The sequence below is a fragment of the Acomys minous genome (assembly GCF_964271855.1).
Source record: "Acomys minous genome assembly, chromosome: 7".
Lineage (NCBI taxonomy): Eukaryota > Metazoa > Chordata > Mammalia > Rodentia > Muridae > Acomys > Acomys minous.
Genome location: NC_140488.1, coordinates 75,217,221 through 75,234,286, shown reverse-complemented (window position 1 = coordinate 75,234,286; position 17,066 = coordinate 75,217,221). Strand labels below are relative to the sequence as shown.

The 17,066-nt window shown below is 44.0% G+C and overlaps 1 protein-coding gene across 8 annotated transcripts in view; it reads left to right on the top strand.

Moving 5' to 3' along the window:
• Nucleotides 1-17,066, top strand: part of DLG3 (discs large MAGUK scaffold protein 3) — a 54,374-nt gene that overhangs the window by 18,226 nt on the left and 19,082 nt on the right. For all 8 annotated transcript variants that reach the window (XM_084788816.1, XM_084788819.1, XM_084788818.1 and 5 more), the window contains one exon: nucleotides 11,144-11,258. In XM_084788816.1, the coding sequence (XP_084644942.1) occupies nucleotides 11,144-11,258 (115 nt within the window). The remainder of the gene's footprint in view (nucleotides 1-11,143; nucleotides 11,259-17,066) is intronic.

Genomic DNA, 17,066 nt, shown 5'->3' with positions numbered 1-17,066 from the left:
GAATTATTCATTTAAAGGATATGAACATGTTTATTGCTTTTGATGCATTTTTTCAAATTAGCTTTACCTCTGCGGGCAGTATAAGGTCCCCCACCCCCACTCCAAATTCTCACTAATGCAGAGTAATTTTTATTTATTTTCATTCTTTTGACAGTTTTATACATGCATATAATGAATTTCAATCTTTTGCACCTCCCATCACCCTCTTTTATTCCCCTTCCTTCTCCTACTGAAGCCTTTCATGTCTTTTTGCTTGTGTGCCCCCACTGAGTTTAATTAGAGTTCCTTGCATGCACATGGGTGGGAGGTTGTTTACTGGAGCACGGGCAACTTCTCATCCATCACTATACCGTTAAAGAAAGTAACACCCCTTCCCTGAGCCACCATTAACTGGCAGTAGTTCCTTGTGGGACTGAAGCTTCCTGAGCCCTTCCCCCTCCCATGATGTAAGGTTGATGGCTCTTCCCAGTCTTGTGCAGGTCTTCTGTAGATGAGCGGAGCTGCAGTGAGTTTGGGAGTGAACTGCCTATGCCTTTTTTGCAGCGTACTTCCCATCCTCCAGCTCTTCCATTCTTTTCACTCCTTCTTCATATAGCCAAGCCTTGGAAGTGGGTTATGGTGATGTCCCAGTTACAGCTGAACCCTTTAACATCCCTTATTCTCAGCATTTCTACCAGTTATAAGTCTCCTCATTAACCGCCATCCAATGCAGTAAAAAAAAGTTGAGAACAGCACTGATCTATGGATATAAACATGAGTGCTTAGCAAAGGCTGTTTGACCACAAGTCCATCCAGAAAAAAAGGCCAGGGCCTGTGATCTCTCTAACCACCAGCTCTTGACTAGGTTGACAGTACTAAGCATGAATTCCTCCTGTGGAGTGGGTCTCAAATCTGCTCACAAAGTGTTAGCTCCCCCACAATATCCGTGCCATTATTTCACCAGCGAGTACAGCTTCCCAAGCTGGTCACTATTGTAGCTTATAGGGCTGTTGCTGACTTCTCTTGTAGCAGTCTGGGTAGCACTTTCTAGCTACCAACTCAGCTGCAGTTTAATTTCTCCACATCCTGTGAGTAAAGTGTGTGGTGTCTTCAGCAGTAGGATCTGATCTTCTAGTTCTGGTGGGCAACCAACAACAAGGCCACTAACCTGTATTGAGTTGGTGGCCTCTGGGGCCTCTCTGACCAGCAACTCATAGAGTATTATCCCGCATCTGCCTCCCATACCTGCCACTGGGGTTTTAATAATCTATGGCTTCTGTCTGTTAGGTTTCTATTTATGTGATAAAGATGATGGCCATGGCCATGGCCAAACACAACTTGGGGAGGAAAGAGTTTATTTCACCTTACAACTCACAGATCACAACCCATCACTGAGGGAAGTCAGGGCAGGAGCATAAGGCAGGAGGCAGGAACTTGAATCAGAGGCCATGAGGAAAACCACTTACTGGTTTGCTCAGTCTGCTTTCACTCCTTCCTACATGTGCATATACACATATATACAAAGTCTCTCTGTGTAGCCCTTGCTATCCTGGAACTCACCCTGTAGACCAGGCTGGCCTGTCTCTGAATGCCACACCACCACTGCTGCCACTTGGCTCTTCCTTAAATTTTGTGCGCATGGGTACTTTGCCTGCATGTATGTCTGTATATAACCTTGTATACAGTGTCCCCAGAGGGCAGAAGAAGGCATCCCTTGTACTGGAGTTACAGATGGTTGTCAGATGCCATGAGTGTGTGCTAAGGATTGAACCTGGGTCCTTTGGAAGAATAATCTGTGCTCTTAGCCACTGAGCCATTGCTCTAGCCACCAGTTTGCTTCCACTTCCACTCCAGGACCATCTGCCCAGGGCTAGCACTACCCGCAATCGGTCCTCCTGCACCAATCACTAATTAAGGAAATGCTCTACAGGCTTGCCTACAGGCCAGTCGTTTGGAGACATTTTCTCCATTGAGGTTCCCCTTTCTGAAATGATTCCAGCTTATGTCAAATTAACAAACCAGGACAGGTTCTGTAAATACTTGAGAGGCAGGCATATGCAAATCTCTGAGTTAGAGTACATCCTGGTCTATACAGTGAGTTGCCATGTAGGATTACATAGTGAGACTCTGTCTCGAGGAGGAGGAGGGAGGGGGGAGGGGAAGGGGGAGGAACAATAACAATTTGGGGCTTCTGGAGGAACATTATTATCCTATGCAATATACCTCCACTCAAAATTTTTTAAAAATTATATTTTTAATAAGGTTATAAAATAGTAGATTTCCTTATGGCCTTTTCTTCATCCTTAGTATTGGTTACCCCCTTCCCCACCCCTTTCTCTACTGCGCCTTCCAGCCTTCTCCCCACTTAAACCTTTCCACTTTCATATCACATGGGTTTTACTATTCCCTCCACCTGTGGCTTTAAGGTTTACCTCTTCCCTTTCTTCTAATGGCCCCTTCCTAACTTCCTGGCCTCTGTGTACATCTGGAATAACTTTTTAAGATCCTCTGCACATTTAGGTAAAAAATTCTATTAGATTTATATTTCTTTGGCTAGCAATAGAATTGAGCCAGGTGTGATGGAGCAGGCTTGTAATCCCAGCACTTAGGAAGTCCAAGAGTGGCCTGAGCAACACAGCTAGATTATGACTCAAAAATCAAGCGCTGGACGCAAAGTGGGAGGGCACGTCTCTATATCATGTATAATGCCCTGGGTCTGGTTCCCAGCACTGGGTGGAATAGACAAAAGTATAATAATAGAATTGATATTTGTGTGTATTTATTGGGTTTTGTTGTTGTTTTGGTTATGTCTTTTGGAGACAAGTGAATTCCTCATGTAGTCTAGGCTGGCCTCAGAAGTTTAGTATAGGTAAATTATTAGTTCTTTGTTATATATATTGTAAAGGCTTTGGTAGTTTGCTTTTTTGTTTTATATTAATTATTTCAGTGTTGGGCCTACACTCAGGGCCCTTTTTGTTTGAGATGGGCTATTGCTTTGAACTCTACCATCTACTGCCTCAGCTCCCTATGTGCTGGGGTTACAGATCAGCTTTCATTCAGTGTTTCTTTTTTGTGTGTTTGGTCTTTCTTGAAAGGTCTCAAAGGTCCCTTTCTATCCTGAGAGAACATAAATACCTAGCTGTATTTTCTTCTGGTTATTTAATGGATTTGTTTCATATTTAAAGCCTTAACTTGGCCATAGTTTACTGAGGCTGTAAAGAGGCAGGCAGGATTTTACTTCATTACCATTTGTCATATAATCCTCCATTTCCTCACTGTCTTGATGTCTTGCCTTTACTATGGGAAAATTATTTTATACACTCATAATTTGGATTTGGGGGTTTCTTATTCTCTTCTGTCATGTTTTATTGTGAGCTATCTGGTTATTTTACTCAGAGATTACTTGAAAGCAACAACAGGTATTTCAGCAACTATAAACTAGAGGAGCCTGTCTCTAAGTCCCTTTTTTGGGCTCCTTCTACAGAAATTTGACCTAAAAGAGATTCAGATGATAGTGCTGTAAAGATTGCCGGGGAGTTTCTGATTCTGGGGGGTGTTACTGTGTCAGGCCTTTGAATCTAGATTGTTGACCTCATAGAATATAGAATTTGGTTACATCAATTTCTATTGGCAAGTTTCATCAGAAGCTGTGTCTTTTGGTCATTATGAGGTAGCATCACCATTAAGTATAGCAGATTATTCTGCACATGCCTATTTGGTACTGAGAACATGGTAAAGGTAGAATCCTGCCTTCATTCTCAGGTTTCCTGCAAGAGGTTTTTTGCCTTGTGTGACCTTTCTGTATACTTTGACTTGTTGGGTAAGGGAGCCAAACACTTTGTTAATCTTTCATTGGAACATGCTATGTGAAATTTCCTTTGAAGTAGGGAGAAGGCTCTATTTGCAGCTTCTACCCAGTGTGACTACTTGTTCTTAGCTTGATGGATGTGAAAGCAAAGTACTTTTGTATTCATTTCAGACCAGGTGACAGTGTTATAAAGCCTGCAGTGAGAATAGCGCTTTTACCCAAACAGCTAGTTCTTCCTACATCCTTTCTAGCCTCTTGGGGAGACAGACAGACAGACAGATACACATAAATACACACACACACACACACACACACACACTACCAACACCAACAAAAGAAACACCCAGTCTGTGGGGGAAAACTGGCATTTTTATGGCATGCTTACCTAGTGCACCTTGTTTTCTGTTTTATTCTCTGCATCCTTTGTAATGATAGTCTGAGCCCTGGTTAAGTGTGTGCATGGCTGAGGAAGTGTATAGTGAAAGTGCAGGGACCAGAACAGGTTTCTGTTTAGGGTTAGTCATAATTTCAAGCCATTGTTTTAAGGGTACAACTTGAATTTTTTTCCTTAAGCAATATTTGTCCATATGGGAGCTCTTTGTCACTTCTGCTTGCGTACATAGCCTTGAAGAAATTTTTTTTTTGCAATTTATATATGTTGGTTTTTTCAAATTCAGAGGTTGAAGTTATTTGTAAATTTTTAGATTTTTGCTAACTAAATTAGACTCCTAGGTTTGATTCATTATGAACCTCAATAATATTTCTTAAACTCATAGTGTTATAATTAGAAGCAACTGTCAAAATTATACCTAATAACGTTAGAGGTATTGGATTCTTGAAGTAGTGGGCTCATAATTAGAAACTAACCCAAGGCTTCTTAAGTATATAAAGGCAAATTGGTGATTCTAAGAAATGTACTTTTTCGCAATTCATATATGCTGTACTAATAGGTTTCTTGTTGCTATTGTATTGACACAGGTATTATTGTAGCCCAGGCTAGCCTTGACATTGCAGTAGTACTACTATGCCTTGACTTCTTGAGTGTTGGGATTACAGGTGTGTTCCATCATGCCTGCCTTGCTAATAGGTGTCTAGATGGACTAAAGCTCCATTCATTTATTTTGAAGACACGAAGAGCTATAGTGTCCCCATAGGTGCTTGTAATTCACACAATTACAAAAGTTCATACTCCAAAGGCAACTTTAGAAGGGCTGAAACAATTTACACGCATCAAAATCTGTGCCTCTCTGTGGAGCTTGTAACTTTATTTCCACTAGTACTCTGTAATTTTTCACAATTGGTGATTTCTTAAAGCCTCGGGGGTCAGCTCAGCAATGGCAAATGAGAACTGGTGAGCTTGCGATCTGAGCAGCTGGACTTCCGTAAGAACTGATGAGTGTTTTTGGGTAGCGGTTGATTCTTTCGGAACATGAGCTAGATATGATTCAGCCATGCCTTCCCTACTCAGCATTTTGTGGGACCTCAAGGTTAGAAAGTTCATATTCATTCTCGCTCTCTTCCTCCTTCTCTCTCCTCCCTCCCTCTCCTCCTCCCTCACCTCATAAGGACATGAATGTCACTCCCCCCCCCCCAGGGAGAACTTTCTTGAAATCTATCTCCCCAAGTAGATTGGGTCATTCTGTCTGAATCTCCCTCTACATTTTTACTTATTGCAATTTTAACAGTTTTTGTTTGTTTGTTTGTTTGTTTTCTTGGAGACAGGGTTTCTCTGTGTAACATCCCTGGCTGTCCTGGACTCACTTTGTAGACCAGGCTGGCCTCAAACTCACAGTGATCCGCCTGCCTCTGCCTCCCGAGTTCTGGGATTAAAGGTGTGTGCTACCATGCCTGGCTAATTTTAACAGTTTTAATTGAAATTGTAATTAAGTGGTTGTTCGTTGGTATGATTACAGTTTATAGAGGCTGTTGTGATTACTAGTATGTTCTCAACAGCTAGGACAGTGACTGGCATGCAGCAGACACTTGGTAAATACTTGAATAAATACACGAATGGCTAAAACTTGTACAGTGATGAAAGAACGGTGTTGAAGGACACAAAGAATGTTTGGCTTCAGGCAGTGAAGAAAATTGCAAGAGCAGGGAATAGCAAATGTGAATGAATTGTGTCCAAGGGTCCCATGCCAGGGAGTTGAAGAGCGTTTGTGTGATGAGCATCAGGTGGAGAACAGGCAGGAGAATGGTAGAGCCATCCTTGAATGTTTAGTTCAGATACTATGGTAAGGTTCTTTAGTTGCTGTGATTGTAGATACTTGGGTAGGGCAGTCTAGAAACTGTAGTTTTATGGTGGCCAAATAAGTATCTAAAGACCAGTTAATCACAGTACAGCAGTAGCCCAGAGGAAAAAAGCTGATACAGTGTGAGCTACGTCAAGGCAGAGATGAAATATTACGACACTGGTGTACTAGCACATACTTGTAGTTTCATTTATTTAGGAGGTTGAGGCGGGAAGAGTTTTTGAGGCCAAGATTTTCTGCAGGCCTGGGCAACAGAGTGAGACCGGTCTTTTAAAAAAAAATAGTGAAGAGAAAATGAAGAAACTAAATCAACAGAAAAGCAATAGCTGTGAAAGCAAGAGATGGATTGAGGACATGATGTGATCAGGAAGAAAGATCAGAACTTGAGGAAACATACTGGCTCTGCACAGGAAACGTAAGGGGGTCAGTTATAGCCATGGGACACTTTAGCATAGGGAAAGAAAGTCTTGAGTTTCAGGTAGAAGGCGGCACAGTGGGCAGTCAAGTTTAGTCCTAGATGCTTGTAAATGCAGGTAGACCATCTTGTAGGTGGAAGCTGAAACAGGGACCTACCAGTCCCTGGAGTGGGGAGAGGGAGACCTGTGGCGCAGGGCTTTGCTAGCGTACCAGCAGCCATACCCACTGACAGAGCAGCCCTTCCTTTATTGCACAGAGAACAGTGCATCTCCTTTTTGTTTTATCCTTCCCATACTTCATCCTAGCCAAAAGGCCTGGAAATGGTTGTCTGTTCCAGAATGAAATCTTGTCATTACTTTTGCATAACTGAAAGGCTCATTAAAGTCTATTCCCCAAGTAAAAGATCAGTCTGTCCTCAAAGGTAGATTTTGCCTCTACTTCTACAGAGGCTTCCAAAAATCATTTAATCTTCACAGTTAGAAAGGCTTCAGGATAGTTTCAGAATGTTGGAGTTCCATGTAGTAGTGAGTGACAACCAAAATTTTGGTTTTTTGTAGTGCTGAGATGAAACTCAGGGTCACATGCAGGATAGGCAAATGCTTTACCACTGTGCTATGTATGTCCCCAGCTCTGTGATTTGGGTATGCATTGATTGAGCATTTGAGTCTGCACTTTCGCTTTTAGAAATCCATGCTTCATAGCTGGGAGCAGTGGTACAGGCCTTTAATCCCAGCACTGGGGAGGCAGAGGCAGGCACATGAGACCAGCCTGCTCTATAAAGCAAGTCCAGAATAGCCAAGGCTACCCAGAGAAACCCTGTCTCAATAAGCAAATAATTTTATTGTTCATTGACCAGGATACGACTGAATAAGATACATTGTAGCCTCTGTAACATGCAATAGTATGTGGCCATTAATATCTATGTCGTCTTATATTTGTATGCCGACATGAGTGGGTTTCTGTAACATCAGAGAATGAAAAAAGTATGTGTGTGAATCTGTGTAAGCTGAGAATACATGGATATAAAATATGTATGGGGTAAGCCTGGAAAGACACAGGAAAAATACTAACCGTGGTTGCTTCTGGATAGTGGAAGGAGGAAACCATACAGAAATTTCAAAGGAAGAAAGTGGAAACATTTTTTAAAGTCAAAGGCTGGGCTTGCTGCTCGTTAGTAGAGGGCTCTGCCTAGCATGCAGGAAGTCCCGGGTTTGACCCTCAGTGCAGCAAATTTTCTAAAATAAATCATGTGTTACTTTTGTAGAGTTTTTTGGAAGTTGAAAAAAGGTGTTTATTGGGGATGAGGAAGCACAAGCAACAGACAAAGTAGAGTAGGGATGCAGAAAACTGAAAAATCCCACTATTGTAGTTTCAAAAAACAAAAACAAAACCTTCACAAACACATTGAGCAATGGATGGCCTCTTTGGTTTTTGTTGTTGTTGTTGTTGTTTGTTTGTTTGTTCATTTGTTTTGTTTTTGTGGATTTGAGATTGTATTATCAAATTTATTTTGGGGAGCATTCCATGCCCTGCCTTCCTTTGGAAGCTTTTTGCAGGACCATTGCCTTACCATTACTCAAAACCAAACTGACTTCCCTAAATCCAGACTAGCGGGTTCTAACTTAATGGAGCATCACAGTTACTTAGTGCTTTCTGAAGGCAGGTTCCTGGGCTCTGCTCCATTCAGTGACTTCTGGTATAGAGTATCAGGGGCTGGGTAGGGGCTTGGCAGAACTCTGATCTAAGGTGCATTATGGTCCCTGGCTTCTACTTGTGCAACCTCCTGGCTTCTTTTTCTGTGCGTGATTAGCATTGGTAAAAAGGAAGGAGGAAGCAAAGTATGACTCATCGTGGATATCTTTGTGGGTCACAAATGGTTGGGTTTATCTGAATGGGAAAAATGAATAAAGTGCAGTTTAATAGACTTGAGATTTTAGTAATACGTGGTGCTTCTTTAAAGTAGCCTATTTGAAGTGGGGCCCTCTGAGAAAGAAGGCTGGTCAAGTGGCTTCCTACGCAGTGACTTGGGCCTAAGAGATGCCCTCCAAATAATGGCTACTTTACTGGTAAGTGGAAGGGAAGGAAAAATCTTGCAAAGCCTCAGAATTTAGCTCCTTTTTAAGTGAAGCTTTTGTCCTGCAGAAATATTTAATAATATTATGAGTTACTGTCTTAAATCCATTCCACCTACTTTTTTTGTTGGAGTGACTTTCTGTCTTTGTTCTATACAAAGTTTCTTAAGCAGTCTGGGATGTAGCTTCCTGGTAAAGGGCTTGCCTAGGCCTCTGTTCCATCCCTAGTACTGTGGATCTGTTACCCAGGTGACCAGTGGGGGTCCTAAAAGGGGGTTGAGCAACTTCAGTTGCTCCCAACAGTTAACCTCGGGAACTAAAGCATCAACTCTCCTGGAACTGCACTTATGGACAGTTGAGAGCTCCCACGTGGGTGCTGGGATCAAGTTCAGGTCCTCTGTGAGAGCAGCCATTGAGCCATCTCTCTCCAGCCCCACAATACTTTATTACCTTTGAGAATCCTCTGTGAAGCTGGCGCCCATCAGTTAAATAAATCACTTGCTTTAGTAGTTTGATAACAGATGCTTCCACCTGGACACAGTTTTCTAAATTGTCCCTCATTTACTCAACAGCCATTTAGCACAGGCTACTCTGTGCCTAGTGGACATTAGATAATTACACAAATAGAAGCCAGAAACTGATAAGGAGTGAAACACTAGGGGGTTAAACTGGATAAGAAAAATGAATAACACTGTCTAAGGAACTTGAAAATCAATAATAGATTCCTCAAAGCAGCAACTTTGCTCCCCTTTCCTTCGTTACTTTAATTGGGTCCCCTGGCCCAGAATTACCAACCTTGGATTATGAGTTGTGAGAAAATGGTGGTTTGGTGGTTGTTTTTAGAGGATTTTTTTTTTTTTGAGAAACATGGTTACTAAGCAACCGCTGTGACCTACTGCTGCTCTGTTAGAGTTCAGTGAGCAGGGTCACCTCCAAAGAATGCAATGCATAGACAAGAGCAAAATGCTTGCAGATAGATTGGGTGTCATTTGTTGTTCTGTGTTTGGGGGCTGTGCTGTTTTAGTAAGGCAGGGTCTTATTCTGTATTCCAGGATGGCCTGGAACCTCTGCCCCTCCTGCCCTAACCTTCTGGGTGTTGTGAGTACTGGTATGAGCCACGGTGCTCGACACGTTCCAGGTTCTGTGTATAGTTCGTTGATTCATCACCAAGGAAGTACTGTCTGGTCAAATCTTTTGCCTGCATGGTTCTTCCCTGAGTGAGTGAGCGAGAAGGGAGGGCCTGGAAGGAAGGAGCTAGAAATGATCCCTGATCAGGGTTAAAGGCCGAGCCCTGGGGTGAGGCAAGGATCTCTGTCTCTCTGAGGAGCCCAAGGCTCCTATGACGAATCAGTCACCACCCTTTACATTTAGATTAGGACACCTTATTTATATGGATGTGTTGCCTTGTAACTCTCAGAACACACACAATGTCCAGCTGCTGTGCCCCCCCCCACCGCCCGCCTTTAATAGGTGAGTCAGTGACTCAACTGCATCCTCCACGGTTGTAGGGACAGGAGTAAGTAATGAGGACAGATCACCTTAACACTCGGTGCGTGATGAATGAAAGGACACATGAATTTAGCCAGTTGCCTTCATTGATATCCCAGAGAAGAAAAATAAACTTTGAGAGGAAGGTATTTACTTGACTTTTAACTCCACTTCCTTCTCACCTTGGCTTCTTAGCATTTCCCTTTTCACCCAGCTGAAGGTCAGGTTGCTTTGCCGAGGGAGCTGAGGGAGGGGGAGGGCAGGTGTTGGAGCAGGTGTTGTGTTTTCTCCCACAGAGTCACACAGACTAGGTGGGGTTGCTTCTTGCCAGCCCCTCCATGGTGCATAAAAATGCTTTTGTGAAAAATTTCCCCTGGAACTGTTCGTAAGCAGCTGCCCAACCTTCAACCTCCAGTATAAATTTTGACTGCCTTTAAAGTCAGCTTGCCACTCAAGAATGCCCTGCTTTCTGCCATTTTTATATCTTGTGCCTCTCAATATAGCCCATTTTACAGAGCAATTATAGACCTGGAAATGTTGTGTAAGGAGAGCTTTAGATTTAATGCTCGACAAATGGTTGTAGTTTGTTTGTTTGTTTGTTTGTTTGTTTTTGTACTGGGATCTACTATCTTTCCACTAAAAATGTCATCCTGGGAAAACTGCCTTCCTTACCTGACGATGATTGAAGAGCCGCTGGTCCTTTCCAGCCCCCCTGCCCTGCATCTCAGGGCCATCTGTTCTCTGCAGTCCGCATTTTGAGAAAGTCTCCTTGCCCATCTGCTCTCCTTGGGCCTCAGCGCCTGCTCTAAAGATTCATAGAGGCTGCCCTGGAACCTCTTTCCAGTTGTGATTTTTTAAGGATCAGTGAGAGTTTGAAGCAGATAAAAGCTGTTTCCATTTGACATGCCCAAATGCACCTGCTTTTTTCCCTTCTTGGTGGGGGTGGGAGGGTTGGTCTGTCTTTCTCAACTTGGGGGAGAGACTCTGCTTATCAAAGCAAAGATTCCACCTCCGGGCTGCTTTGAAGCTGAGTGTCCTCCTGGCTCTGGCCGCTGCGGGTGTGCTGGCCCAGGGAGCTCCTTGGGTTCATTCTTGTCCTGTCTTTCCCCTTGTCTCTCTGACAGAGTACAGTCGCTTTGAATCCAAGATCCATGACTTGCGAGAACAAATGATGAACAGCAGCATGAGTTCTGGCTCTGGGTCTCTCCGAACCAGCGAAAAGAGGTCCTTGTATGTCAGGTAAGTTGCCCCTTCGAGCACCAGGCTTAGCCTTTCTTGTCTAACTGGTAGGGTGAGGTTGTGTCCTCCCTGCACTATAACAACACTTTGTACTGTGTGCTCAGGCTGTGTATTTTATGGTCAGTATCTCCTCCCTTTTGTCAACTGGTTTCTTCCTTTTCGCTCATGAATGAGTCAGTACGGGAAATGTGCAGTTTGCTCTAATTGTAAGACTATTAGGTGATTGTTGCTAGTCAGTATTCAAATAACACTGGAATATTCAGAGTATGTTACTTGCAGTCTGTGCTTGGAGGGGAAAACTTAGCATCCCCATCCCCTTCCACATATGCATGACAAGACATGAGGATTTGTGTCTGAGCATATTAGTTATCATAGTGTTCTGGTATAGGGATTCTTTTTTTTTTTTTTTTTTTGGTTTTTCGAAACAGGGTCTCTCTGTGTAGCCTTGGCTGTCCTGGACTCACTTTGTAGACCAGGCTGGCCATGAACTCACAGTGATCTGCCTGCCTCTGTCTCCCGAGTGCTGGGATTAAAGGCGTGCGCCACCACGCCCGGCTTTCTGGTATAGGGATTCTTAAGAGACCAAAGAGCTGGCAGGTTGCTGCATTCTGGATGTTTTGCTATGCCCGTCCCCTTCTTTCCACATCCCTCCACCCGAGAATGGAAAGGCAGGGAAAGATGATCACACTGCGCTTACTGTTGAAAACTATGTGGTGATATACAGACTGAGCTTTTGACCCTTGAGGGGGTCAAAGTACAAGATCTTCAGTTGGTAGACTGATAAGGGACCGGAACTTTTCTTAGACTTAGGTGTAGTTTCCTTCTTCCTGCCAGGCTCTTGAGTGCCAACAGCTGGCCACTAGTACTGCAAGGTCAGCTGCCTTATGGGAAGGTGGTGGGACCACTCCCCAGAGCCAGAAGTAGTTCCAGGATGATTTAACTGCTTCAACATTTTATGGTGGCCTCTGATCCTTGCTGGAGGCGGGAAGGAGAGGCCAGTTGCCTGGTAACGTGACAATTACTGTGTCCTTGGGGTGTGAAATGACGGTAGCTAACTGATGTCAATGCTAATTGCACTTCTCAGGCGCTTGCCTTTCTTTTTCCACAGTTGCTTGTCACTGACCCTACTGCACAGGGAGTCAGCCTAGAGAGCATTCTGTGCATCTGAGGCCCACTAGAACCCTTTCAGTTCTTTTCTCAAGTCAGTCCTGCACTCTACTCTTTGTGGGTGGAGAACATTTGCTGCAGTCACCTCCTGCTGGCAGCAGAGAAGGGTAGGGAGGCTTGGCAAAGGCCCAGCCATCTTTCCAGTCTCCTTCCTAGAGACGAAAGGCCTGTTGGTGGTCACTAAGCCCTTGCTCAGGATCTACAGCATGGACGGTGGGTCTCTGATGGGGGGAACCATCATGTGCCCTCACCCCCAAAAGTGGGTAATGCTTATGTGACTTGGTCAGGATTGTTCCGTTCCGTGCTTCCAGCCCCCGCAGATGTGGCACTCCAGTGTGCGTGGGAAGCTCTCTTTAGGCAAGACAGTTCCTTCAGAGAGCTTTATTTTTAGATCTCTCCTCTCCGCCTAGCCTCTGCTACTGCTGTCCCTGCCTGGGTAGGGGAGCCTGGCACTGGCTCTTGTTGTGGAACACCCTTCTGTGGCTCAGGCAAGGGATCCACTCTCCTGGACTCTGGGAAGGAAGGCAAAGACCATGACTCTTGCTAGTGAATCAGTTTTATGTAATCTGCTCCTAACCTTGGCTAGATAACTGTGTCTCTCAGAAAAGTGGGCAGGCTTTAGGATAGGAACTGTGATCACCAGATGCAACCAGGGGAAATAATGTTTTATGCTTACAGCTGGGAGTGGGAGCCCTTTCTGGACTAACCCCTTGGCCTGCTCTCTTCTGTCCCTGTCGCAGCCATACTCTATACTATACTATACTCTTGGTTCTGTCTCTTCTGTATGAGAGCATACTTGTTTCCTTCATGTGGGTGGTGCTGCTGAGGGGGAGGATGTCAGGACTTAAACTCAGGGCCTCACACATGCTAGGCAAGCACTCTTAGCACTTAGCTACAGCTCAGCACCTTTTATTTATTTTAATTTTAGGTGGGGATGGCCTCACTGAATTGCTCAGGCTGGCCTGTATCACACTCTGTAGCCCAACAACCTTTGAAGTATGATCTTCTTTCCTCAGCTTTTTGAGTAGTTGGAATTCAGGCCTGCACAACTTGTTTCAGCTTGTTTATTATATTCTTAAAAAGAAAAACAAATAATTCCATTGATACCAGTAGCTCCTTAAAGTATTACCTCCTTTCTTTCCCTGAATTCTGTGGCAGGAAATACTAGTTGCCTAAGAAATTACTAGGATTGTTTAGAAAAATAAGTCCTTTAATCAAACTGTGCAAATGCAGGTATAAACAGAGGAAAATGGGGTTCTTTTTTGGTGCATGTTGCACTCAATTCTATCCTTGCATACCTGTGTGTGTATGCGTGTGTGTGTGTGTGTGCAGGTGTAAGCTAAGTGATTGCCGGTGAACCCAGGATTCCTCATTGCCTCTGCTTCCCCAGCACTGAGATTGCAGGCAGTCATGTACCATCATGCCTGGCTTTTTGTTTGTTTGTTTGTTTTGTTTCGTTTTTCGAGACAGGGTCTCTCTGTGTAGCCTTGGCTGTCCTGGACTCACTTTGTAGACCAGGCTGGCCTTGAACTCACAGCGATCCGCCTGCCTCTGCCTCCCGAGTGCTGGGATTAAAGGCGTGCGCCACCACCACCCGGCTATGCCTGGCATTTTTAGGCAGGTGCTACAGATTGGACTCAGGTCTTCGTGATTGTATAGCAAGTACTTTTCTGACTGAGCCATGTCCCCATTCTCAAGAATGGGTTTCTTCACTGTCCTCAGTGTCCAGAAAACACTGTCTTAGGCAATGTTGCCCCTAGAAATATGAAGAAAGGCTTATCATTTGCAGAAGCCTGCACTCCTGATACGCAGGCTGGGATATTTTGGAATCATAAGTACTCTCTGCTGCCACTTCTTCCAGTCTTCAGCGGCTTCTTATCATGTGAGCACTGGCTTTTCAGCCTGGCAGTATGGTTCCTCAGCAGCACAAGAAGGCTCCAGAGGAGCCGTTGTCAGAGAGCAGCAGTGACCTTGTGGCCATCATAGTCAATGACTAGTTCACTGGGTCTTCCACACCAGACCCTTTGTCATCTGTGTTTCTACAAGGCGCTTGCTGCTTTAAAGGCTCGGTCTGCCTTGCTAACTGTCCCTAAACACCTTGTTAGCTCTGGGCCTGAGATAGCAATACTATTGCTTCTTACAGCTTTACATCATATTGCTGTATAAATGACAGCCTTGGTCTGTTTGCCAAACTCCAAACCTACATATCAACAGCCTGATGGACATGTGCAAAAAATAAAGCTGCTCACCTCATGCCTCTGACAGGGGGCATATTCAAACTGGACTCCTCTCCCTCCCTTCTCCCAGCGTTCCTTAAGTTAATTGCCTTACCTTGTCATGTGGAAAAGGGATTAGATTTGTTCTGTCACCCAAGGCATATTTCAGTTCAATGGAAGGAAGAAAGAGCTCATAATAAAAAGTCTGAAATGGAATGGACTGCTTCTTGAGAGAAGATACTTGATTTTTTTTTTTTTTTTTTGGTCACTGAAGGGATTATACAAGAGCCTGGGTGACCTTTTGTCCTGGGTGTTGCAGAGTTAAAGCTAAAGCAGTATCCTGGGTCTGTTCTGTTCACCAACTTTTAGTAGCACACTGGCATCTTCAACTTAAAGGGAACCCAATGTCACCCATGCATCATGACCTTTATTATTCTCTTTAAATGATGTAAAAAAATCTTTTTTGCACACATTTAGTCCCCAGCACTTGGGAGGCAGAGGCAGGCGCATCTCTGAGAGTTGAAGGCCAGCCTGGTCTACAAAGAGAGTCCAGACCAACCAAGGCTACACAGAGAAACCCTGACTTGAAAAACCAAAACAACAACAACAACAACACCCAAAATAAAATCTTTTAAAATGATCCCATTTTGCACATGAGAAAAGTGAGGCTTGCATTAGACACCTAAGAAACTTCCAAATTGGAATGTGAACTGAGAAGTTACACTGACCTTTAAGAGAGTATAATTCTTTCAGTGTTTCTCCAACCTACTGATTGATGGAAATTAGTTGGAATGTTGATAAAAAAAAAACATAGCCCTAGCTATCTCTTCTAGGGATTCAGGTCACTGTGCATAGTGATTTTTGTTTTTTGGTTATTGTTGCTATTGTTTATTTGGTCAGTTGGTTTCCCTGCCCCAAGTACTCAGGGCCTCACACATGCTACCACGGGGCTACTTTTATTTTACTTTTTCTTTTGAGACAGAATCTGACTGTGTGACCCAGGCTGGCTTTAGTCTTGTGATCCTCCCACCCCGGCATCTCAAGTAGCTAGGATTACAGGCCTATGCTACCAGGTCCGGTACAAAATATGTTCTTAACAGTCAGAATACTCAAGTATGGACACTTTATGCCATGATTGACACTTATTTTTACATCAGTGGGGCAACTAAACACTGTTTCCTGTTCTGGGGAAGGCAGTAGCGCAGAACTAATAACTTGAGCCTGGTTGCTGGGATGGATTCAGGGAAACAAGGTCTGGCTCCTGTCCTCCTGCAGCTGACTTTTACCCAGAGGGTGATGCGGCTGCACTTTGCAGTTTGGGTTTCAGTTTTGCTGCTGACTTTCCTCTTGACACTTTCTCCTCCTCTCCCCTCCCCTCCCCTCTCAAGGATCTATTTCCCTCTTGTTTGAAAAGCTATTTTGAAGGAGATAACGCCCTTCCTCAGTTGCACTGGGGCTGTACCAGGTGAAACCCTAGTGGGCTGCTGCTGTTCTAACCATAGGCCTGATAGGAAATTTCAAAAGCAGGGAGGAAGGGTACCAATATTTGGATACTGGCAATTGGTTTTAAAACCACCAAGAACTTAATGAGAAGGGCCTTTCCTCTCTTAACCACACTAGAACCATCCCTTACTGGGTGAGTGTGATGAACAGAGCCTGTCTGTGTGCCCAGCCTAGGGCTTTTGCCCTGCTACTGCAGGAAGAGAGCCCAGAAATCACCTCTCAGGCAGCTGGCTCACAGTGGGTTGGCTAGGTGTTTAATTTAGGCCCTTTGCATGTGAGGGATGCAAGGCAAAGCTGGCAAGGCAAGGCAAAGTCAGCAGCTCTGACTTTGAATGAGTGAATGAATCAATGAATGAATGAATGACCTTGGACTCTAAAAGTTGCCAAGAGGCTCAATTGTGCGACTGTACGAGTAGCTTCTGAAAGTCTGTGCAGCATCATCTGGCTGTATTCTTTGCGGCCTCAGGACAACATTCTGGCAGTTTATGAGTTTTGGCCTCCTGGCTAGCCATCTCCCAGTCTTCTTCCCACTCTAAAATGGAAATCCTGTTGAGGCATCTGTAGTTTTAGTTCTATGAAACAATGTTAGTATATCGGCTTAGTCATCAAAAAAGACTGGAGAATGCTTCTTCCGTCAACAACAGGACAATTTGCCCAGGCTGGTGTTCGTTGAAGCGCAACTTGATTTATTCATTAAGCTTCAGTAGAGGATGAAGATGCTAAAAAGAAAATATTGGCAGGCTTACTGACTTGACAGAATTAGCGGTGTTAGCAATATCACTTATTTATTTATTTATTTATTTATCTATTCATTTATTCATTTTTGTAGGGCTAAGGGTCAAATCTAGGGCCTCACATGTACTCTACTGCTGAACTGCACACCCTGGCTTATGTTAAAAGCACCAGCAAATGTATGGAAGTC